Source organism: Lipomyces japonicus (assembly GCF_038497905.1).
Source record: "Lipomyces japonicus strain CBS 7319 unplaced genomic scaffold V1514scaffold_5, whole genome shotgun sequence".
NCBI classification, from domain to species: Eukaryota; Fungi; Ascomycota; class Lipomycetes; order Lipomycetales; family Lipomycetaceae; genus Lipomyces; species Lipomyces japonicus.
Window position 1 is genome coordinate 290,806 of NW_027117817.1, and position 23,010 is coordinate 313,815.

Genomic DNA, 23,010 nt, shown 5'->3' on the forward strand with positions numbered 1-23,010 from the left:
ATCTTCGGCCGTGTCTGACGGGTCGTCATCACATACCAGCCACCGCCCGTCCGTAGACGTACGTGTTACCCATGGCATTTTGTTTTTTTTCTTGGACTGGACTAAACAAAACTGATGTACATGTTACAGGATAACGTATATGACTATCTTGTCAAGATTATTCTCGTTGGCCCGTCAGGGTGCGGCAAATCTTCGGTTCTTCATCGCTTCGTGGAAGGCAAATGTATGGAGTAAAATCCATTTTTTTTTTTTGTATTTGCATTTGCTAACAAATGGCTTGTTTAGGGCGAGTACTAACATCGTCAACAATCGGGGTCGAATTTACTTCCAAAATTATCAAGGTCGGTACCGGTCTGAGTCGCAAGCGTATTAAATTACAACTTTGGGATACTGCCGGCCAGGAAAGGTTTCGAGCCGTGACCAGGTCGTATTATCGAGGCACAGCTGGCGCGTTGCTAATTTACGATGCCAGCAACGCGGCCAGTTTCCATACCTTGCCGCATTTCTTGACCGACCTGCGCAACCTGGCCAACCCGACCGTGTCGTTATTATTAGTCGCCAACAAGTCAGACAAGATCGCCAGCGCGGATCAAGCCAACGTCGTGCAAGATTCTGACGTGATTGAATTTGCTGCTCGCAACGGTAGCATCCCAATTTTGCACACGTCAGCGCTGACGGGTCAAAACGTGGATGACGCGTTCGCGCGGTTGGCGACCATGATCCTGGCCAAAATCGAATTGGGAGAATTAGATCCCGATGATGTCGGTGCCGGAGTACAATACGGTGACTTGCCATCTTGGACCGGCACCGCATCGTCGTCTGCATCTGCAACAGCCGCATCAGCTGCCGCATCAGGCCCGCGAAGGCCGGCACGGCGTGGCAGAGGTGTCGTCAGTTTAGTAGGTGGCAAAGGAAGTAACGCGTTAGGTGTGCGCACCGGCCGATGTTGTTGAAATGGACAGTGTGGTTTTGTTAGGATTTTTCATTAAGAGTTGAAATTAAACTTGTTTTTTTATTTTGTTTCCAGTTTTTTTTTTTTTTTTTTTTTTTCAAATTAGTTTAGACTAGGTTTACGATATCATTTGGTCATCGTCATCTCCTTCATCAGCCATGGCTGCATCTTCCGGCCTGGACGACTCGTCTAATCGTGCGATCGCCTTGTCAACTTCAACCACCCAATCTGTGCGCATGACCACCGCCAATTCGGTCAAGCCAGCAACGTATAACGCGTAGCATTGACCGATCCACAAGCCCACGATGCCTAATCCGGTTTTAAACGCAAGGTACGTGCCTACCGGCAATGCCAGCACGTAATACGCTGCCGAGTTTACGATTGCGCCGACATGTTGCCGGCCCATGCCACGCAAGCTGCCCGAACACGACGTGTTCAAGCCGTCCGCGATCTGAAACAGGGCCACCAAAGGCACGATGCGAGCCGTCATTGCGATCACGTCTGGGTCGTCCGTGAACAACCGGCCGTACAAATTCCGTGCCAGCACCATAATGACCATCTCAACCAAGCCGACAGACGCGGCAAGTAAGGCGCCCGTGTATGCGGCCCGCCGAGCTGCTTGTGGCCTGCGGTCACCTAAAAGACCGCCGACCCTGGTGGACGTGGCCACGCCGATGCCAAACAGCAACGTGAACGTGACCTGATCGGACGTCATCACAACCGACTGGGCCGCCAACGCGACCGTGCCCAACCGGCCAGCTTCCAACGCCACAATCTCAAATGCCCACCATTCGGTGCCGACCATGATTATGCCCATCAGTGCTAACCGGTAAAAAACTCGTAAGTTGCTGAACGCGCGTGCATTGAAACCGCCCCATGTTTTGGAACCGCTCACGTATTTTGTATAAGCCGCCAGGCCCCAGAATGATAGCCAGTAAGAAATGCCGGTTGCCAACGGCGCACCGTACAGGCCGAATTGTAATGTATGAATAAACACTAGGTTCAAAATAACGTTTACCGGTGATGTTATCGCCAGCACGTACGTGCTAGCGTTGACCAGGCCTTGTACTTGCAGATATTTTTTTAATGCTTCGAAATAGATAAAACCCAATCCACCGGGGATAAGGCATTGCAAAAATTGGGCAGCCGACCGGGCAAGTTCCGGTTCTTGTCCCAAGGCAAGCAATAATGGCTCAGCAAAGGCCCAAATGCCAACAACCGGTACGTACAACGTGGACAAGACCACCAACCCTCGTTGCAAAATAATGCCCAGCCTTTTTTAAATAGGTCAATTTCTCTCTTTAATAAAGCGTGAAAACTGTTTTTCTTTTCTTTTCTTTTATTTTAAAATTTCCTAGACTTACTCGTGCGGGTCTTCACTGGCAGTAAACGTGGCAGATCCTAACGTGTCAATCGCGGTGGTCCCGCCAAGCTGAACCAGCCAACCAGAACACATGGCAAACATGTACGAAAATGCAGCCGTGGCCAATTCATCGGGCCCAAGTCTGCCGGCAATAACAACGGACGCGGTTTGCAATGAGTTCTGCAACATGTACGACAACACTACCGGAAAGGACATCTTTAGCAACCGCTTGTACTCGGCAAACGACACTCTGGACATGAACTTTGCCACCAAGAACGCCGGACCCAGTGATACCATTATATCACTATTACGTGTCATGGCCGTGTCGACCTGTACTAGCGGCTGGCCCTCACTGTCATCGTTCTGGTCTTGGTCTTGGTCCTTTGCCTTGCCGTTGCCGTGCAGCTGTTCCACATCAATGGAGTACAGACCTTCATTCACATTCCCCATCGAATTAGATATAGTAATTGAATCCATATAGACACTTCATCGAGTAAAAAAAATATGTTGACCAGTAAAGTAATTATGCCTGTAATGTGGTTGATATAAAAGGTGGATATATTTCTTCATGAAGCCCGAACCCTTATCGCGAACTTATCAACAAGTGGGAAGCGTACAAGTGGAAAAAAGCCACCCCGACAAGATTTTGAAATGCCATTTGTTTCTTTTGTTTGCTTCAATAAGAATTCGCAAAGGACATGAGACTATTCTAATAGCAGGCAAAACTTAAACAATGTCGTTCAATAATTTATTGTACAAATACCTTGTTAATAGATAGAATGCTCGTTTTATCTTTATATGTACGTTCTGCCGAATACGACGTATGCGATTAAAACTTGTTGGTTCATCTGCGATCAGAACGGTCAAGATAGACCTCAGGATACGTCAGTGAACATGGTGTGGAGCAAAATTTGAAAAAAAAAAAAATTGCCGGTAGTCCCCCGGGTGGAAATTTGTGAATGCATATGATACTATAGCAAAGCATGCTGCCAGATTTAATATGAGCAAAACATCAATAGCAGTGACCGCCATGACGCCCGCGATGATCAGGAAATGAACACTATTTCTCTGATTGAGCAACAACACGGTAGTGTGGCCGTGGTCGTGGATGCCCAGTAACATGCACAACAGTATACTACCGACGGCGGGACCGGCAAGCTCCCACGCCGGACGCATAATCATCATTATCTTGCTGCGTAACTGGCATTTCTGATGACATGTCTGAAAATAACGGCAGGAGTTGATGACGGAGAACTTGTAGTAACGTAGCATGACATTGACTAGAACCAAAGTTACCCTACTTTCGTGATGTTTAATAATGGTTTATGTTGAAGGCGTTAGCAGAACCAGCAGAAAATCTTACGACGTCAGCCATGCCAAAGATCAAGACCCTGCGAACTAAAAAACCACCAGATGGATTTGCCGAAATTGAAGACACGTTGCTTGATTTTGCCAACCGGTTAAAAGATATCGAAACCGCTGCACACGACGGCAAAAAAAAAAATGAATCGCTATGGCCAATATTTCAAATCACGCATCAACGATCACGGTACGTGTTTGATTTGTATTACGAACGGGAAGCAATCAGTACCGAATTATATCAATGGTTATTAAAGCAAGGTTATGCGGATGCGAACTTGATTGCCAAGTGGAAAAAGCAAGGATACGAAAAGCTGTGCTGCCTGCGATGCATCCAGGCCAAGGAGAACACCTACAGCGCCACGTGCGTGTGCCGAGTGCCGAAGCATAAGCTGGATAAGGACAAGGTGGTTGAATGCGTGACGTGTGGTTGCAAAGGATGTGCCAGTTCGGATTAAGTCAAGAGAAGAATAACGCTGGAGTGTGTTGGTGTACGATAGTGTGGTTTGCCAAAAAATATATGTGTGTATAGAAGATTAAAAATACATCAAAAAAAGAACCCAAAATTTCACGTGTAAACTCCGTCAATCGAATAAAACCAAGAAAACAATACAAAAAATAAAATAAAAAAATAAAATAAGAATAAGAATAAGAATAAGAGACGTTAAAAAGTCATGTTCCTGAACACGTCCGGCCTGCTCACTGCGTCAAGATCAGGTTCGTCATTGCTGTCAATTATCTGATCGCCTGCTGTGGTGGTAGCGGTGGTGGCGACAATGGCTTCGCGTCGTTGCTTGTTGAGCAAGACGGCACGACGAACGACCTGGCAGACGTCGACGCCAAATACGTCAGTAACTGAAGAATGGCCACGGTCATGCGAGTGCTTGCGGCTGCGAGGAGTGACTCCGGTAAGAGTATCGTCATCAATATCATCATAATCGTCGAGAGATCTACCGGTACTCGCGCCTGCTAAATCGTTTCGTGGGGAAAACTGCGCCCGCGGCGTGCTTGTGGTTGACGTTGTCAATGATCTAACGGTTGCCGTTGTCGTCGTGGCTGTCCGTTGCTGATTCCTGAATGATAAAAACTCGTCAATAAACAACTGCGGTCGGTCTTGTTGCAAGCCAGATAATGATGACCACTTGTCCGGACTGCCGAAGCAGGCACGGGATATGATATCGTCACGGCTGGGACTGGATGTCGGATCAAACAAATGAGCAGCAGTTACTTGCTGGGACAACAATTTGCGTTGCGGTGACAGATGCCGTTGATTATGTTGTTGTCGCAAATAAACTGGAGAACCAAACGGTGAAGAAATTTGACCCGGAGGTTGCAATTGATGCAGAGGCCGGAACGGCGAAAACCGGGTCGGCCCTATGGGCAAAAACGGCGGTGTCGTGCCAGACGCGAATTGCGAATCGGGTGGTGAGTAATTCAAACTGATTCGAGTGGCACGCTTGCCGCCGGCATCAGGCGTACGCAGAGTAAATTTGGCATGCTCGCCGTCAACGTCAATGTCAGCATCCGCATCGACGTCGACATCAGTGTCCATACTTGCGGTTGAAGTGGCATGTTTAGCATCAACAAATACCCGCTTTTGCTGATTTTGAGTTGGTGACTCGAACCGCACCCCGAGCGCGGCCGGAGTGGCGGGCATGCCCGACAACGGAGGCGATGATGACGACGTGAAGGACAATGCTGGCAAGTGCGACGAAGCGAGGGAGGAGGATGATAACAATGTGGTCGAAGAAGCAGCCGTGCGGACCGGAGTTGCAAATTGATCGACCCTGGCGCGCTTGATGGCGATCTCTGGTGAAGAATCAGGCACCTCTAACGGGCGTTTTGATGGGTGCACTGAAGGCGTGCAAGTGTCGGTGCTTGAAGTAGTGGAAGTAGTGGAAGTAGTAGAAATAGTGGTAGTGTTGGTGGCGGCATTGGGCAGCCTGGGAAAATTGCCTGAATTTTGTTTGCGAGGACGACCTTTGAGGAATAAGTACTCGCAACCTGGTTCAACAACCCAGTAATTGCCTTTCCCCGGGTCGTCCTTGGGCCGTTCTTGCTTGGAGAACGCCTTATTGAGTGACAAGTTATGGCGAATCGAATTTTGCCATGACGCGTCCGAAGCCCTGTACCAGGCGAACGTGTCGTTAATCCATTTGTAAATCTGGGCCAGCGTGAGCCTGCGGTTTTCAGCACGCAAAATGGCCATGCCGATCAAGGTCGCGTACGAAAACGGAGGCTTTTCACCATCGTCTTCAATAACCGGCATAAGATGAGGAGGCGGAATGTGTGTTGATGCTGACGGTAGTGCAGTTGATTCCGGGTCGGCCACGTCTGCATTGGCCACGACCACGGACGACAGATTTGGGGCAGCGAAAATGTGTTGTGCGGCGGTCACGGAGGCGGCGGAAGTGGTGGATTTAGATGAGTATGAACTAAGTGATCGCTTGAGCGGTGATAAATGCGTATGCTGTTGGTGGTGAAGGTGCAGGATGTTTGCTGAGATGGACGCCAGCGGGGGCGGAGGCAGGTGAACGGAGGACAGCGAGCGCATGATGTTGGACGCCGACCCTGATGACGGGCGCAGCGACGGGCGGGCAAGTTTCGACGGCGACGATGACGACGATGGCGACGACGGCGCAACAGGCGCAACAGGCGGCATCATGGCATGGCACAGTAGCGACGGTTCGTGATGTTTGTGAAGTCGGTCAAGTTCAAAAGTTCGAAAGCTTTTGAAACCAAAAATCGGGAGGTTCGTGAAGAGAAAGAAAAGGCCGACGCGTCGACGAAAACGACGCGTTGCAGTCACGCCGTGCTGCACGTGATTAGCATGGCGCAGGCATTTTGTTTGCGCCACAGCGATAAGAGCGGCGCTGAGTCGCTGCCGATAACCCCCGTGGCGGTGCACGCCTACCTGATGGTATGGCCACTTATGCCGCATACCTTGCGCACTTGCATGCAGTTATGCAAAAAAGGTTTTTTTTCATTGCCTAATCAGCCAGCGAGATCGAATCACCTTTTCTGTCCACCGCCAACGACCACGAGACCAACCAAGGCCTCGTCCACTACCACAACCAACGACAAGCCACGACGATCGACGACGAGACCGACACACGACGACACTTATTCACGTACTCGACCACTCATGACGCTTGCCCCCGAGCCTCGCGCCGCAAGTGTCGCCAGTGCGGCAGGTGTCCGGCCCGGGCACCCGGACCAGTCCGCTCATGCCCATGCTGATGCCGGGTCCGGATCTACGTCGACCATGACTGTGGCACCGCCGCCGGTGTGTCAGAACTGTTCCACGTCGACCACGCCGTTGTGGCGCCGTGACGAGTCCGGCCAGGTGCTGTGCAACGCGTGCGGCCTGTTTCTCAAATTACACGGCAGGGCCCGGCCGATCTCGCTCAAGACCGACGTAATCAAGTCCCGCAACCGCATCAAGAACCCGCACCATGGAAATTCTCAGTCACCGGCGTCGTCCGCCGCCGGATCAAAGCACAACCATCACGATCTCCATCATCATCAAGATTCACCCCGCAGACCGTCAAAGCATGCCAGTGATGCGCAGCCTCAGCCGCAATCTCAACCACATTCGCATCCACACTCTCAATCTCAAGCTTCAGCAGCAGACGCAGGCGGCCTGCTCCATCTTGCCCACGCTTTACATCATCAGCAACAACAGGCTGCCCAGCAGGCTGCCGCACAAGCTGCTGCAGCGTCACAACTGCCACTACTCTCTGCCGCAATTAAAGAAGAAGCCGCTGCCAATTTACCTCATCTCCAACATCACTCCGGATCTCCGTTACCGCCGTTGCCTCGCGCTTTGGGCCAGACAGACATGCTCACGCCTCCGCATCATCATAACTCCCCACCAATTTCTCAGCAATCCGGGTCAACCATACATCAACTCAACATTGTCAATGGGTCATCATCATCATCGACAACAACGTCGTCTTCTTCGGCGTTCGACACGGCGACAGCGCTGCCACCAATTCACCACTCACATCATGGTTCACCGGCACTGCTTCCCGCACCGTCGTCGTCTACTCCGCTCGGCCCGGCCACGCCGCCGTCGTCCTCATCATTGCCTCCTATAGCTCACCGAGGCGCGACTCCACCTTTACTGTCATTAGTTCACCAACAACATCAACATCAACATCAACATCATGACCTCAACTCGCCTTCCACGCAAACGGCACTAACCCACCAGCAATCCATGGAGTCCCTGATCACTGCAAACCAAACGTTGCGCACGCGAGTGTCTGAACTTGAACTTGTGAACGACCTTTTCCGGTCTCGGATTTCAGAGTTGGAATCGAACGAGGTGTCTGCAAGAAAATCAGAACTGAACAGGCGCGAACTGGAAACACAATTGCAGTATAAGTTGGAAGAATCAAACCGGAAAAATTCGCAATTGCAATCCAGGCTGGAAGAGTTCGAGCGTGATCAGGTACAGAAGACGCAACAACAGCAACAACAATCACAACAACAATTATTGCCACCACACCTTCATCACCACCATCATCATCATCATCACCATCCACACTCTCACGCGCACCCGCCGCCGGCGCCGTCGCCGCAATTGGAAGCCCCAAACGATGAGGTTGATGCCCAGCATTTGCGCAAAAAGATGCGCGTGGCCAACCTGGTCGGCACATCGACTGCGAATTCAGAAACCCCAGCCATGGCCGCAACTACAACTACAAGTGCTGTTTCTGACGTGTCATCGCCTCAAGTTAGCCACTCAGGTTCATCCCAGATGCCAAACATTCCGCCTCTACAACTGTCACCCCGCCAACATCAACATCAGCATCAGCATCAACATCAACAGCCAAATGGCAACAGCCGCATGTCGCTGCCACCACTGACGCTGCCACCTATCAACGTTCCTGATCACTCCACGTCTTAAAAAAAAAAATTTGTAAATTTTGGAAAATTAAATGTACAGTGTATTTCTACAAATATTTTTTAATTTAAAAAAAAAAACAGAAAACAAAAAAGGTATCGGTGGGTTCGTATGTTTATATATTATTATTATTATTATTATTATTATTATTATTATTATTATTATTATTGGAGTGTCAATGGGCTATAAAAGTTCTTTAATTTGTTTATTTTCTTTTTGAATGTATTTCATAATGTGTTGCTACAAGTATTGTGTCATTAATGCGATGCCAAACGATGGCGATTAGATTGCCGATAAGCCATGCGATAAGCTCATCTGATGCATGTCTCACGCCACCCATTACGGCATCTGTTATGTAACGGCAGGTTGCGGAGAAAAACGAAACGTTAGGGCACGACGGCCGTTAGGGCAAGCATCAATCCGCAGTCACGGTCGGACTTGCAAATCCTGCCAGTACTATGGGGTTAGGGTAATGTTTTAAGGCCTCATAACCGGCGCGGTTAAACGTGGGCTTGTTACACTGGCAGCGCGGTGAGTGACCGGCCGCGCCCTTTGCTTTTCTCTCTTCTTGCTCTCGTCCGTTGATTTTCTAGTGGTTTCAAGTTTTTTTTTCTTTTTTATATATATAACATCAATACAAAATGGTACGTTGGCAGCCCCCAGATGATGGATACGATATGTTTGCGATGGCTAGTGGTCGGTGGTTCGGTGATTGGTGATTGGTGACCGGTTCTTGGTTGGTTGGACGGCGGTTTCTACCGTTGCGTCGTTGCCTCTTCATGCGCCCTTCAACATCAGTCACACTCCGATCTGGCCGGGCTCAAGTTCTTCCACATTGGTTGAAAATGCTAGTTGCAATATCATGCTAACGGGTTTTTGTTGCAGGTTTTGGCCCAGGATCTCGTACGTTATTCCTCCTCATTCAAATGACGAAAAATTTCTTGTCTTCTTTTGGTTGCGCACGTGCTGTCAATCGCAAATTCAGTTCACTTGACTGATTGGCACGTATTGGCTTGCCAGACACTTGCGAGCACGACACGGCTACGGCAAATCGACCTGAAGATTTCATCAAGTTTTTTTTTTGTCTTTTTTTTTTTTTGCAGTCGATTCTTACACCCTGTTTAGCTCAACCCTACCCCCCAGTCTGAACTGAAGAAGCACAAATTGAAGCAGTTGGTTGCCTCCCCACGCTCATTCTTTATGGACGTCAAGTGTATGTTATAAAGTGTTTTGCCACACGATCCGAGACCGACCAGTTTGTCTAACAATGAAATTTCCATGTAGGCCCAGGATGCTTCAACATTACCATCGTGTTCTCTCACGCTCAGACCGTCGTTATTTGCGGATCATGCTCAACCGTTCTTTGCCAACCAACTGGTGGTAAGGCTCGTCTTACTGAGGGCTGCTCTTTCCGAAAGAAATAAATATGTGCAAAGACAGAGTATCCAAATTCTTTTCAGAAAAAAAGTTCTCTCCTTTTCAGCATGTACGTTTAAAATAAAATAAAGCATTAATGAATTTTTTAAAAAATTATATACATTATTTTTTCAACCGTCTCATGTAAATTCTTATGTATTACTACTATTTTCTGTATCGCAACACAATACAATACGATGCAAGTGTGATACGTCCAACGTTCGCGTCGGGTTAGGTGTACGGTTCTTTTAACGACGTCGACGACGACGACGACATTATCTCACATGCTCTCCACGGTTCTCTAATTCGTTGTCAAGCCTGCATTAATTGTAAAATATGCTGATAGTAGGCTTAACTGGCGGCATTGCCACCGGTAAGTCGACTGTGTCTGCCATCTTGGCTGCGCCTCCGTATTCGTTCCCGGTCGTGGATTGCGACAAGATTGCTCGCGACGTGGTCGCGCCTGGCACGGATGGATACCGTCGAATTGTCGCCCACTTTGGTCCGCACATTCCAGATTTGGTTTTACCCGTTGCCAATGAATATGACAACAATACCGATACGGACGACGAAGTCCCAGTCAATGCCAACAATGGCGGCTACCTTAACCGGGCCGCGCTGGGCCGCTACGTGTTTGCGCGCGAGGATGAACGCAAGGTGCTGAATTCAATCACGCACCCTGCGGTTCGTCGGGAAGTGTTTAGGCAGATCTTGCATCATTGGCTGATTACTAGGGCACAGGTTGTCATATTAGACGTGCCGTTGTTGTTTGAAGCCAAGTTTGATTTGTACTGTGGCGTCACGGTCGTGGTTTCGTGTCACCCGGACCTGCAACGTGCACGGTTACTGGCCAGGGACGGTGCCGGGTTGACTGAAAAAGATGCCGACCGGCGCATCAGCGCGCAAATGCCGATTGATGAGAAAATCTGGCTTGCGGACCAAGTCATTCGCAACGACGGCTCGTTACCGGAATTGCGAGTCAACGTCAGGCAAGTTGTTAACCAAGTGCGACCATCATTTTGGAGATATTGGTTGGAATTAGTGCCGCCGGTCGGTGCTTTCGTGGCCTTGATTGTGGTTATAAAACGGTATTTAAATAATGCCAGGCGGCCGAAGCAAACTTAAATCACAGAATAATTTATTTGAGTAAGAGTAAAACTTGCTTGGTCTAATGTACAAAAAGAAAATTATGATTGGTTTAAATTATTGTTTTTAGCCTAATGATTTAACGCCGGAGAAACGCCAATGACCACATCGTTTTCGTCTACAAATTCAAAATTATACCTGCTTAAATATTGTGGAATCGCCTAAAATTGAAAATCCAAGTTAGTTTATCAAAAATGAAAGACAGCAATCAAAATTGATTGGGCGTACCGAAAGCTGTGATCCGTATCGCTGAGAGTTATCGTAAAGTTCAAACAATGGCACGGCTAATAACTTCATGTTTTTGGGCACGCTCAAGACCTTATGTTTGGGCAAGTTAATCAAGTACAATTTCTTGCATTCCTTTGGCCGGGACACGTGAGGCGGAATGAACGGGTACATGAACGTTTCAAAATTCGGCCGCCACCATTGAGCCAGCGTATCACCGATTTCCCATTCATCCGTATGCTGATCAGCAGAATAACTCGACGACGATAACGGAGCCAATCGTTCGTTTAATCGTCTCTTAAACCCGGCGATTTCGTCTTCGTGTGGTTGCAAGTAATCACCAGGCAATTTAAAGAACGCGTTGGCGATCTGCAACATTAAAATATGCGGATGCCCGTGCTCATGACAAACCAAAATAGCTTCGCAAGTACGACGCAAGCCGTATTGTTCATAATGTTGTTGCAGTCTTTGTAATCGGGCCTGAACCGATGGGTCTTCCTCCGGTTGCGCCTCCTTGGTGTCAAACGTGTAATTCGATACCGGGTACAGCCGGATGGTCTGAGGTTGCCGAGCGTCAAAATCACCAGACGATGGCGGAACCGATGTGGTCTTGCGAGCTTCCGGCGTGACGGTGGTCATTATGAAATTTGATTTATTGATGAGTGTGCAGGTTTGTGTTTGCCAGTTACTTGTTTGACTGAGAGAACTTCGCTGCTTGATGTGAACGTGAATCGTACCTAGTGAAACCAATAACAATATATAAGTGGCAGTTCAATAATGAGATTGTATCAGTAATTATCTGGCTAGTAACGTTCACGGTCGGCTTCCTGCATGTACTTTGTAACTTCATCGCTTTCACATTCCATAAAGTACAAACCCCTACTCATCCGGGTAAAATTTCACATCACGTGAATTTACCAACTCGGCATATCGCGCTCGTCGTTTCGTGCATCAGATGGGAGAATCAATTTTTGGGAGACGAACCGCTGCAAGCCAGGCCCAGGATTGCGGCCATGCCTGCCGCGTGACTGCTAAATTTGCTTCTGCGTTAGCCCTAGCTACGCAGCCCTGGCGATCAGCTTTTGCCCACACAGTGCGCGTTGCTTGGTTGAATTTCAAGTTTTCCCGTTTTTGCGTAGAACTGGTAACATCATCACAAGAAGTTACATATATTACACATCTTCACAATGGTACGTTCATGTTGTTTGATTTATAGTGGTCATGAGGGGAATTTGCTGCAGTCAGTCACGTTGGTGGATGTTTGAACTAAAACAAATGTGGAAAGCACTCAGAGCGAGCCATGTTGTTGAACTTTTGGATGCAGTTTAATTCTGTGATTTGCTGGAGGGAGTTGTGGATACGATTGAATCGGGCGTATAAGATGGATGCTAATTTACAAATTGACCAACAATAACCAACAAAAAAATATGGAACGTGCAAGAGCAATAGTGCTGAATAGAGCGACGTGACGCCAACAGCGATGAATTCATGACCCTACAATGAAGACCACTATATATCATGCTGGTTTTTCATTTAGCTAACTCAAGTTCATTACAGGATTCCAAGACTCCTGTCAAGCTCGCCAAGGTTATTAAAGTGTTGGGCCGTACCGGTTCTCGTGGTGGTGTCACCCAGGTTCGCGTTGAGTTCATGGATGATCACAGCCGGAGCATTATCAGAAACGTCAAGGTTGGTTTGCACATTTTTTTATTAAATTTGATTCAGGTTGTGCTAACAGATTTTATGCATATAGGGACCAGTTAGGCAACATGACATTCTTTGCCTGCTCGAGTCCGAGCGTGAGGCCCGCAGACTGAGATAAAGGAAAAAAAAGTAATGGTCTTCTATTTACGGTTCTTCATGTTTGTATAACAACAATAAAAATTAAAATACATGTTATATAATTTGTTAAAATAGAAACGATAGTATAATGTACGGAAAGCAGACGATCCATATGTGTACAATAGTTGGATACCTTGAAATATTTGGAGTGTCTATGTATATACCATTCGGCGTCTGGTTACAGACACACTTTCAATCGGATATGAGGATAGTCAACTTATTACCACCGTCTATCGGGCGGATAATTTACGTGCAATTACATTGTTCATTTTAGTCAACCGAAATTGGACTCATTCACAAGTATATACTGGTTTGTATAACTAGTCACTGAACAATATATTATGATTATCTTAGTAGTATTGTTACGTAAGCCACCCGCACACGTTTAACTAATTGTTCTTTGCGCTTTTGGTTGAAATCACCACCCCGCCTTCCCCGATAACACTAAATCAATATTTTTTTGCCTTTGGTCCGTTCGACTCTAACCAAGATCAAGATATTTAAAACGAAAAACAAAAACAAAAAAAAATTGTTGTTTTTTTGAAGTTCTGACAAGAAAATTCTTTCAAATCAGCAATTAGATTTTAAAGCATATTAAAACAGAACGAGTTAAACCGAGGAGCTGGGAAAAAAAAAGTGTATACATGATGCTTTCCTTATCAGATTCGGAATCGTCGTCACGGTCGAGCTCACCGCCGCATTTGATATTTGCGCATGATGACGATGATGACGATGAAGATACTAACAGCAGCAACAGCAACAGAAATAATGATCATGACGACAACAATAACGGTAATAACAAGCAAGCCAGTATAAACAATAGTAATCAAGATGACTACGACATTGTCGACGCCATTCCATTGGCAAACAGGGATCCGGTGATTCCGCCATTTTCTTCCAGAGTATCTTCCTCCTCTTCATCATCATCTTCATCTTCATCGTTTTCACCGCCTCCGGGATTATCAACCTATCATGCCGACCTTGCCACATCACCCATCACGGGTGCCATCGCTCACGACAACCCCATGGCGGGTTACCACCATCATGATCTTTTAACCCATGCACGCCTGCGAGTGCCACTTCTGCATGGCCTCAAGATTCATTCCGATCACTCACAATCTTCACAACAACGGTCCGTTAACGTGGACGCGGTTCATGACACGCTATCGCCCACGCACGTGTCTCCGGCACAACTGTACTCGACCGAATCTGGCCGACTGTTTCACGCCGGCAAGATCTGCATTGTGCTTGTCGGTCTGCCCGCCCGTGGAAAAACGTGAGTTTTTTTTAATTTTTTTTTTATTTTCCTTGTGCTAATTGTATGGATTTTTTTTTAAAGCCACCTTGCCGTGTCACTTACGCGGTACTTGCGATGGTTGGGAGTCAAGACTCATGCATTTCATTTGAGTGACTACCGCCGGACTCATATCCAGGAAGGCCAACCGGTACCGGATGATTATTTTCTGGTAAACGCGTCACCAACTACCGTGATTTTGAGGCAACGCGTGATGGCCGCTTGCAAGAATGAAATGTTTAAATTTTTTGATCAGGGTCGAGGCCAGGTGGCCATCTACGACGCAGTCAATCCAACGTCAGCTGGCAGGCGCGTGTTGGTTAAGGAACTTAACCAGCATGGCATTCATGTTATTTTCATTGAATCCATTTGTGACAAGCCAGAGATTATTGAAGCCAACGTGCGCAGCGTCAAGATTTCATCACCGGATTACGTCGGTTGGAGTGAACAGGATGCCATCCGGGATTACCTCAAACGTATTAATGACAAGATCCCACATTATGAACCGGTGGATGAGCAAGAATTTAGCTACGTTAAATTATACAACGCTGGCGAACGCATATTGCTAAACAATTCAAGATTGGGTTATTTGCCTAACCGGATCGTTTTTTATCTCATGAACTTGCACATCAAATCCGGTTCCGTTTATTTTGCTCGTGCTGGCCGATCGACCGAAGTTCGGCCCCGGTACAAGTCCGATCCGCAACTAAGCGACGACGGGTGGGCGTACGCGCGTATTTTAACCGACACGTTGTTGGCCCACCGCAAGTCCGAACATGAATTGCGGGTCAGCCAAGGTGACGACGGTTCGGCCGAGCGCAAACTGGTGGTGTGGACGTCCACGCGCAAGCGCACGATCGAGACCGCGTCATTGTTCGAAAAGGAGTTTGGGTTTGACTGTCGGCAACGACCGCAGTTGTCACAAATGCATCCTGGATTGTTGGATGGGTTGGGACCAGATCAGGTCAAGGCACAATTGCCGGATGAGTGCGCGGCTGATCGCAAGGATCCTTATCGTCATCGATACCCTCGTGCGGAGTCGTATCATGACTTGGCGGTCCGGTTGGAACCCATAATTTTGGAAATGGAACGCATCTCCAGTGACATCTTGATTGTCGCGCACGTGAGCGTGCTCAGGGTGTTGTACGGATACCTGATGGCATGCGCGCCATCCGACATTCCCAACTTGAATTTTGATCGGGATGAGATTGTGGAGATCATCCCGTCGGCATATAATAACAAGGTCAAGCGTATCAAATTGCAAGGAGTTGAGAGCGATAAACTGTTGTAGATAATATATTCTACGAGTTTTCACGTCATGTCCCTGTTTTGTTTTGGAATTACGACCTGCATTGTAAATTAATTGCAGGTAGACATCTATAAGGCGTTTCATTTTATAATACACGATGGAACAATAAAATAACTCCCACTGTGTAAAAAGTCTATTATAGTGGTAACTAATATTTCCTGAGAAGTAACGATATATATTGTATATGCGTCCAAAATTTAAAATATTGTTTCATTTAATATCCCACGTAATATCCCACGGAAGGTTGTCGGCGCGTTTGTGAGGCCAAAGGGGATATAACCTTAAGCTGCATCTGGTGAGCCCCTTTTCGGTCCTCGTTTCAAAATCACTCCAAGGTCTCCAGGGTTAAAAAAAAGAAAGATTGTCAGGCGGAGAATTTGAGAATGGCTTTTTATAGCTTCTCAAGTCATGCGTTCGGATTTCGAGGTTGTCTTGCATTAGCAACAAAGTCAACCATGATTTCAATGACGTGCAACTGCTGTTGGTCGTGATGGCCCTACGGCGCTTTCGTCCGTGTCAAATCTCAACACCAGCGAATAATCAAAACATTAACTTGCTGCCGCGATTATCAGCTCGTCAGGCAAGTTTATGTTGTTGATGTTTGTAATGTAACGACGTTCACATTGCTTGACCGGCCCTTTGTTCAGCAATGGTCGTCGTCACCGGCTGTTTATCGGGCTTCGCCAAGCCTGGGTGGATGCTGAATCCACGACCGGAATCACTAACTGGTTTGGCATACAGGCTGCGAATCCCCGTACCCTGTCACATTTGGAGGTCCTGCCCGGACGGTTTGGAGGACATGCCGTGGCGTTGTAAAAAATTTACGTCGATGAAATTGGCATCTGCGCCATCGGCTTTGAGAGTATGGGCCACAAAAGACTGGCGATTATGTGTTACCGTTAAGTTTAACGTAAACAAAGAAGATTGTGCAACTGGATCTATTGAAATACAACGTAGCACGCGAGGACTTCCATCAACCGTTTAAAGACGAGTCCGCGGAAACAGCCACGGGATTAACGCGGCGAGAGCGATGGCCACGGTGATTAACGTGATTGGCGTCCTGCTTGAGTGACGGTCGAAGAGCAGGCGTGGTCGTCCGCGTCTTCATGGAACGACCGGCGAGCCAGTCGCGGGCGATCTTTTTGGCTTCCGAGAGGGTCGCCGGGTTCTCGGAAAACAGCTTGTTGTAAAGCTGTGTATGAGGCGATATCGCGGCCATAAAGGTCATGACTAGACCGCGGTCACTTTCCATGGTAGCAGTCGATAGATCGTCGAAGCGAGTAATGAGCTCCGAAATATCCCTGGGCGATGTGCCACGAAGACGGACGTCGCTTAAGCGCTCGAGGCGATGCAAATCGATGTTAGGCGGAAGGAATTCTTTCTTGAGAACGGAGAAGAAAGACTTCAGGGAAGTAATGGTGGGGTCGCTGGAACCCACAGAGCCCCACCACGAGGCGGCTTGCTTGATCAGAGCGGTAATAAGTTGATCCCGGACCACTTGCCAGGTCCAGTAACTGGCGGCAAAAATACGACGGATCTTAATTGCCTAAACGCCGTATTTAGACCAATCTCCATCGAAAGTAGGGATGGAGGTGTCCGCGAGTACGCAGCGGTGCGTTTTGGTATGCGACTGTGGCAGGCGTGGTGGTTTTTTTTCTGTTTGTGATTCTAAGAACGGGCAGGACCTCCAAATGTAACAAGGTACGTGAATTCGCAGCCTGTATGACAAACCAGTTAGTCTTAAATGGGATGACGAACTGGGCATACAGGGGAGACGTTTCTTTTATAATACAATAACTATTCTGCCCTTAATTACCATAACCTAAACATAACATACCCAGGCTTAGTGTACATCTCATGTGTACTTTACAATTGTTTGTAATTTTATGGAATGCGAATTTGCAACCGCGCAAACCTCAATTGTCGTCCAAGTTGACACCCCCCCTCCCCATCAATCATTTCACATGGAATGGGTTATATCTTTTTATTTTATAATATTTTGAATATTTTAATTTAATCTTCATCTGCGTTTTGTAAAGCCTGTGAATTTTTTCCAATTGTATTGTGTGGATCTTAAACGGTCGTTCGTTTACACGCGAGTTGCGCGTAACGCTACGTCTGGATTTGACAAGATAATTGAAATTAAAACATATTTTTAAAAATCAAGTACATTTATGTATTGCGACATCTATTTCAATATCATGATACTTTCAAAGTCCGCCAAACAACAACAAAAAAAAAAAGAGTTGAACATCTTGTTGTAATTATCCAAAAAACATGACGCACCAAACAACTACGTAATGTGGAGTTTGCGCCATCGCGCGGCGGCTAAGAATAAAAGTAAATTCATTTGATTGACATTTTTAACGAGAATTAGTAGCATAGGTTACGTCTTTGAACATTGACTGAACATTGACTAAACGTTTGCACAATGGCATATCCTGGACAGGGAGATTACTCTTACGGAGGTAATCAGTACAACAACAATGGTGGCTACGGTCAGGGATATCAGCAAGGTCCACCACCACCGGGACCGCCGCCAGGAGGATTCTACGGACCGCCTCCGCCTGGACCACTTCCTGGTCAGGGATACGGAGGTTATAACGGTTATGATAACGGTAATGGCGGTAGCGGATATAATCAAGGAGGATACGGTCAAGGAGGATACGGTCAAGGAGGATACGGTCAAGGAGGATACGGTCAAGGAGGAGGATATCCTGGGCCCGGATATAATAATTCATACCAGCAATCAAACGCAGGCCAGTTCAATGGCAGATACTCATCACAGCCGCAACAGCAGCAACATCATCATCAACAGCCGCAACAGCAACATCAATATAATAATGGTAATTATCGATCTGATGAATCACGACAAGACCAAGTTGGAGTTCAATATCAACGTAAGTATTATCTGAGAATCTCTTTATCACAAATTGGAACTAAAAAAAAAAAAAAAGCGCCGTCTAACTTGCAACGACCACCTACAAACCAGCAACAATTTGGAAACGGTGCGCCCGGGGATTACAATTTTCAATATTCAAATTGCCAAGGCAAACGTAAGGCGCTATTGATTGGCATTAATTACATTGGCCAACAGAACGAGTTAAAAGGCTGCATTAACGACGTGCATAACATTGCAAAATTTTTAAATCAAAGGTGTAATTATCAATACGATGACATGGTAATCTTAACCGATGATCAAACGCAAAAACCGAGATCGATTCCGACCAGGGCAAACATGATCTCGGCCATGCAATGGTTGGTTAAAAACGCGCAGCCAAACGATGCATTGTTTTTCCATTATTCTGGTCATGGCGGTCAAACCAAGGATTTGGATGGTGACGAAGAAGATGGATATGATGAAGTAATATACCCGGTTGATTATCAACAGGCTGGTCATTTGGTGGACGATGACATGCATGACATCATGGTCAGGCCGTTGGCGCCGGGCGTGAGGTTGACTGCCATTTTTGATTCATGTCATTCCGGTACCGCGTTGGATTTGCCGTATCTGTATTCGACACAGGGAGTACTGAAGGAACCAAACCTGGCCAAGGAGGCAGGCATGGGATTATTATCTGCACTTTCATCATATTCTCGTGGTGACATCTTTGGTGCCATTAACTCGGTATCCACGATTTTCAAGCAAGCCACGTCCGGTTTGTCTTCTGCAGGTGGTAATGACGCGGCCGAAAAAACTCGGCGAACGAAAACTTCACCGGCTGACGTGATTATGTTTTCTGGTTGCAAGGATTCGCAAACTTCGGCTGACACTACCGAGAACGGCATGGCCACCGGTGCCATGTCGTACGCGTTTATCGCCGTGCTGGGCCAGAATCCGACTCAAAGTTATCTGTCGCTGCTGCAAAACATGCGAGCGCTGATGCAGGCCAAATATACGCAGAAGCCACAATTGAGTGCGTCACATCCAATCGACACGAACCTGCAATTTGTATTGTAATACGCTTTTGTACATTGCCTATGATTATATGTATGTATAATATATGCTTGACGAACTTTAATACTATGTAACAATATAACAAACCAGGTAATGTGCACAATATGCAAATTAATTAAAAAAAAAAAAGAAAAAAAAATTACCCCATGAACTAAACAACCTTGCAAAAATACATGACCTTGTTGAACAATAACCATTGCTTTATAACGCCTCAATAACGACCGCACTGGCGCCGCCACCACCGTTGCAGATGGCAGCCACGCCAATCTTGCCCTTCTCCTGGTTCAACACGGAAGTTAACGTGACGATCACGCGAGCACCAGAGCAGCCGAGCGGATGACCGATCGCGACGGCACCACCGTACACGTTGACCTTGTCGGGCGAAATGCCAAGAATCTTTGTGTTGGCAATGCCAACCACCGAAAATGCTTCGTTAAATTCGAAAAAATCAACATCGGATAATTCGATGCCGGCATGTTTCAATGCCTTGGGAACAGCTAATGAGGGAGCGGTCGTGAACTTGACTGGCGCATGAGCAGCTTCACCCCATCCTCGAATCTTGGCAATCGCAGTCAGGCCCAGTTCGGCCAACTTGCGTTGCGAAACCAACACCAACGCGGCCGCGCCGTCGTTAAGTGGTGACGCGTTCGGTGCCGTCACGGTGCCGTCCTTTTTGAACACGGTCCTGGCAGCACGAAGTTTTTCTTCATTAAGATTACCAGTTTCTTCATCCACGGAAATCGTCTTTCCAGGCTTGCCTCGGAAACCTGCGATCGTGATTGGCGCAATCTCGGCCGCGAACTTGCCATCGGCATGAGCCTGTTGTGCCTTCTTGTACGACGCCACGGCAAAATCATCCTGGTCCTGACGAGAAATCTCATGATCGACAGCACACACTTCGGCCGCGTCACCCATGAACTTGTTATCGTAAGCATCTTGCAAGCCATCCCGTTGCAAGCCATCCACGAGTTCGCCGGCACCGTACTTGATGCCGTTGCGCACGCTGAGGTAGTGCGGTACGTTGCTCATTGATTCGGTGCCGCCCACCACGATAATGTCGGCCGTGCCGGTCAGGATCGACTGCGCACCAATAATCAACGACTTCATTCCCGACGCGCACACCTTGTTGATCGTAGCTGCCACCGTGTCATCCCCCAAGCCGGCCTTGATGGCCACTTGCCGGGCTGGCGCTTGGCCCACATTAGCCGACAACACGTTGCCAAAATAAATTTCTTCCACCAATGTGGGATTGATTTGAGGAACCTTCTCCAGCGCAGCCTTGACAGCGTGAGCTCCAAGGTCGGTAGCTGATAGTGACGACAGGCCACCCAGCAAGCTGCCAATTGGCGTTCGGGCAGCAGACACAATGTACACGTCACTAGGATTGGCAACCATTATTCTATTTTATTGCAATTGAATATTAATTATGCAAGTCAAAGTGTGAATTGAATGAAGTAAAAAGAAAACGAAAACACGGCTTGTCAATGTATTATATTGGCAATCCCAAAAAATTCAGGGGCGCACACGCGGACTGGAACTTACGCCGGCATGTGCGCAGTATTCAGCACGGAACGCGCCCGAGGCCTCGAGACTGCATGCGTATGTTTGAGCACGCAGGCTCGGGTCTTGTTTTTCTCCCCAAAACTCAGGAACGCGAGCGAATACGAACCAAAAAAAATATTATTAATAGTTATCCGAGAGATGATTACCCAATCGTTATAGTTAATTTCTTTGAAAAAAAGAAAAAGATCCCCAAAGTAAAACGAACAAAAGAGTGAATCATCAGGTTTCGTATCTTGAATGCTTAGACAAAGCTTGCGTATTGCGTTATGTTCAGCCATTCGTGATCACGATGTTGCTGACTATGATTGTAATTTCCCATGGCACCAAGTAACGTACTTACGCCTACTTCAATGTCATTTGTTGATTATATACAATTTCGATCTATACCCGGAACTCTTTCATCTGAATATACATTCACATATTTTTGGACTCTTTTCATTCACTTAACCCTGTTGTACATTTGTTTCCAATAGCACACTGCCAAAAAAAAAAAGAAAAGAAAAGAAAAGAAAAGAAAAGAAAAACAAAAAACAAAAATGCATTGCTCGTTCAACCCAATATGTAAGTGCACCAAAATCAAACTTTTGAATCTTCAAAGTTTCCCTGTCGTAGACGTGGCAAGCCGCCAATCATAAAGTCATACTTTTCAATTCCAGCTTCCGAAGCAACGTGTATGACATAATGATTGAGAATCCAAACAGCGGTTGAAGAAATTATCCTGCCAAAAAATGATTAATCAAAAAATGTAAACATAAGCATACCATTCATTGAATGATAACCGCCATGGTTGTCGTGTACTTACGCAGATAAGGCCAAAAAAGGAAACGCGGTCCGGATCAGTTTGGCAGTTAAATAAATTGTCTCTGGATGATCAATCTCAAGTTGCCAGTCCTGGAATACGGACCATCGTAAGTCATCTTCTGATTGAGGGCAGAAGCCTTGTAATATAATCGATCCTATATTTCATTCTCGTTTAGTCCTGTGTTCACTCCGATACTTGAAAGTAGATTCCGACTTCACATACCGACATGAATCGTGCTGATAATCCAACCAGCTGCTAGCGCGTAATCAATCAGCAAGTTGATTCTTAGCACGGCAAAGTTAAGCCTGTTCCAAAATGGCAACAATATAAAGTCAAATAAAAAAGTCTTGTATGACAGTAACGACTATGAGACAGAAAAATATGTTTATATATTTATTAGCGAAAAATGAAGAAAAAAAAAATTTGAAAAAAAAAAATAAAAAAATTCAATTCCCAATTCCCTCGACGCGTTCTTCTATTCTTTTAGAACATGATGGACTCACCACAATGAGAATAACCGGACCGGCCAATGGTGTCAACGTATACGGCACTTCAGTCCAAGGCGGGTAAGATATTTTGGTATCAAGATACTTGTTTGAAGTCACATATGCATCCCATAACACGCACGATGCTCTAGCCCCAATCACAAGCTGCACTATTCGAACTGCGATTAAAGGCGCGAAGCCAGGATATCGTCGAACTTCTGTCCGATACAGCACGTCGTCAACTTGAACAACCATTTTGAAAAAACAAAAACAAAAAAATTGAAATTGAAATTTTCTTGTTAAATCAAAATGAATTTCGTCATGCACTACTTGGTTGTACTGTGCCAATGGAAAGTAAACAAAATAGAAGCTCGTTAGTGCTGTCTT

The 23,010-nt window shown here is 46.7% G+C and overlaps 15 protein-coding genes across 15 annotated transcripts; 8 read left to right on the forward strand and 7 right to left on the reverse strand.

The window, feature by feature from the left end:
- Nucleotides 1–120: 120 nt before the first annotated feature.
- Nucleotides 121–953, forward strand: V1514DRAFT_276008 (P-loop containing nucleoside triphosphate hydrolase protein; the record flags this gene model as incomplete). Its single annotated transcript, XM_066924914.1, has 2 exons — nucleotides 121–223; nucleotides 286–953. 2 exons carry the CDS (start codon nucleotides 121–123, stop codon nucleotides 951–953), a joined length of 771 nt encoding a protein of 256 aa, XP_066785405.1.
- Nucleotides 954–1,070: 117 nt separating this feature from the next.
- On the reverse strand, nucleotides 1,071–2,612 carry V1514DRAFT_276024 (mate-domain-containing protein; the record flags this gene model as incomplete). Its single annotated transcript, XM_066924915.1, has 2 exons — nucleotides 1,071–2,226; nucleotides 2,317–2,612. The coding sequence occupies 2 exons, from the start codon at nucleotides 2,610–2,612 to the stop codon at nucleotides 1,071–1,073; spliced, it is 1,452 nt and encodes a 483-aa protein (XP_066785406.1).
- Nucleotides 2,613–2,996: 384 nt separating this feature from the next.
- Nucleotides 2,997–3,648, reverse strand: V1514DRAFT_173312 (uncharacterized protein). The gene has a single exon (XM_066924574.1). It carries the CDS (start codon nucleotides 3,585–3,587, stop codon nucleotides 3,201–3,203), a length of 387 nt encoding a protein of 128 aa, XP_066785407.1. The 5' UTR covers nucleotides 3,588–3,648; the 3' UTR covers nucleotides 2,997–3,200.
- Nucleotides 3,649–3,672: 24 nt separating this feature from the next.
- On the forward strand, nucleotides 3,673–4,246 carry V1514DRAFT_325641 (G10 protein). Its single transcript, XM_066926652.1, has one exon. The coding sequence runs from the start codon at nucleotides 3,689–3,691 to the stop codon at nucleotides 4,130–4,132; it is 444 nt and encodes a 147-aa protein (XP_066785408.1). The 5' UTR covers nucleotides 3,673–3,688; the 3' UTR covers nucleotides 4,133–4,246.
- On the reverse strand, nucleotides 4,177–6,996 carry V1514DRAFT_325642 (uncharacterized protein). The gene has a single exon (XM_066926653.1). The coding sequence runs from the start codon at nucleotides 6,613–6,615 to the stop codon at nucleotides 4,339–4,341; it is 2,277 nt and encodes a 758-aa protein (XP_066785409.1). The 5' UTR covers nucleotides 6,616–6,996; the 3' UTR covers nucleotides 4,177–4,338.
- V1514DRAFT_325643 (uncharacterized protein) lies at nucleotides 6,635–8,726 on the forward strand. The gene has a single exon (XM_066926654.1). The coding sequence runs from the start codon at nucleotides 6,820–6,822 to the stop codon at nucleotides 8,584–8,586; it is 1,767 nt and encodes a 588-aa protein (XP_066785410.1). The 5' UTR covers nucleotides 6,635–6,819; the 3' UTR covers nucleotides 8,587–8,726.
- A 383-nt stretch (nucleotides 8,727–9,109) lies between these two features.
- On the forward strand, nucleotides 9,110–10,134 carry V1514DRAFT_325645 (40S ribosomal protein eS27). The gene is made up of 4 exons (XM_066926655.1): nucleotides 9,110–9,227; nucleotides 9,469–9,486; nucleotides 9,709–9,796; nucleotides 9,868–10,134. The coding sequence occupies exons 1-4, from the start codon at nucleotides 9,225–9,227 to the stop codon at nucleotides 10,005–10,007; spliced, it is 249 nt and encodes an 82-aa protein (XP_066785411.1). The 5' UTR covers nucleotides 9,110–9,224; the 3' UTR covers nucleotides 10,008–10,134.
- A 156-nt stretch (nucleotides 10,135–10,290) lies between these two features.
- V1514DRAFT_325648 (P-loop containing nucleoside triphosphate hydrolase protein) lies at nucleotides 10,291–11,205 on the forward strand. The gene has a single exon (XM_066926656.1). The coding sequence runs from the start codon at nucleotides 10,336–10,338 to the stop codon at nucleotides 11,122–11,124; it is 789 nt and encodes a 262-aa protein (XP_066785412.1). The 5' UTR covers nucleotides 10,291–10,335; the 3' UTR covers nucleotides 11,125–11,205.
- V1514DRAFT_325650 (Cleavage/polyadenylation specificity factor subunit 5) lies at nucleotides 11,127–12,185 on the reverse strand. Its single transcript, XM_066926657.1, has 2 exons — nucleotides 11,374–12,185; nucleotides 11,127–11,306 (listed from the first exon to the last, which is right to left on the reverse strand). The coding sequence occupies exons 1-2, from the start codon at nucleotides 12,007–12,009 to the stop codon at nucleotides 11,217–11,219; spliced, it is 726 nt and encodes a 241-aa protein (XP_066785413.1). The 5' UTR covers nucleotides 12,010–12,185; the 3' UTR covers nucleotides 11,127–11,216.
- A 319-nt stretch (nucleotides 12,186–12,504) lies between these two features.
- On the forward strand, nucleotides 12,505–13,315 carry V1514DRAFT_325653 (40S ribosomal protein eS28). The gene is made up of 3 exons (XM_066926658.1): nucleotides 12,505–12,560; nucleotides 12,928–13,059; nucleotides 13,124–13,315. The coding sequence occupies exons 1-3, from the start codon at nucleotides 12,558–12,560 to the stop codon at nucleotides 13,190–13,192; spliced, it is 204 nt and encodes a 67-aa protein (XP_066785414.1). The 5' UTR covers nucleotides 12,505–12,557; the 3' UTR covers nucleotides 13,193–13,315.
- Nucleotides 13,316–13,859: 544 nt separating this feature from the next.
- On the forward strand, nucleotides 13,860–15,797 carry V1514DRAFT_340929 (6-phosphofructo-2-kinase-domain-containing protein; the record flags this gene model as incomplete). The annotated part of the gene is made up of 2 exons (XM_066929040.1): nucleotides 13,860–14,488; nucleotides 14,552–15,797. 2 exons carry the CDS (start codon nucleotides 13,860–13,862, stop codon nucleotides 15,795–15,797), a joined length of 1,875 nt encoding a protein of 624 aa, XP_066785415.1.
- A 991-nt stretch (nucleotides 15,798–16,788) lies between these two features.
- Nucleotides 16,789–17,669, reverse strand: V1514DRAFT_340930 (uncharacterized protein; the record flags this gene model as incomplete). The annotated part of the gene is made up of 3 exons (XM_066929041.1): nucleotides 16,789–17,361; nucleotides 17,521–17,533; nucleotides 17,653–17,669. 3 exons carry the CDS (start codon nucleotides 17,667–17,669, stop codon nucleotides 16,789–16,791), a joined length of 603 nt encoding a protein of 200 aa, XP_066785416.1.
- Nucleotides 17,670–17,945: 276 nt separating this feature from the next.
- Nucleotides 17,946–19,921, forward strand: V1514DRAFT_361885 (caspase domain-containing protein). Its single transcript, XM_066929723.1, has 2 exons — nucleotides 17,946–18,715; nucleotides 18,773–19,921. The coding sequence occupies exons 1-2, from the start codon at nucleotides 18,247–18,249 to the stop codon at nucleotides 19,774–19,776; spliced, it is 1,473 nt and encodes a 490-aa protein (XP_066785417.1). The 5' UTR covers nucleotides 17,946–18,246; the 3' UTR covers nucleotides 19,777–19,921.
- Nucleotides 19,758–21,247, reverse strand: V1514DRAFT_325657 (Thiolase, N-terminal domain-containing protein). Its single transcript, XM_066926659.1, has one exon. It carries the CDS (start codon nucleotides 21,166–21,168, stop codon nucleotides 19,975–19,977), a length of 1,194 nt encoding a protein of 397 aa, XP_066785418.1. The 5' UTR covers nucleotides 21,169–21,247; the 3' UTR covers nucleotides 19,758–19,974.
- A 516-nt stretch (nucleotides 21,248–21,763) lies between these two features.
- V1514DRAFT_173786 (uncharacterized protein) lies at nucleotides 21,764–22,990 on the reverse strand. The gene is made up of 4 exons (XM_066924575.1): nucleotides 22,642–22,990; nucleotides 22,361–22,502; nucleotides 22,139–22,292; nucleotides 21,764–22,054 (listed from the first exon to the last, which is right to left on the reverse strand). Exons 1-4 carry the CDS (start codon nucleotides 22,876–22,878, stop codon nucleotides 21,913–21,915), a joined length of 675 nt encoding a protein of 224 aa, XP_066785419.1. The 5' UTR covers nucleotides 22,879–22,990; the 3' UTR covers nucleotides 21,764–21,912.
- Nucleotides 22,991–23,010: the final 20 nt, after the last annotated feature.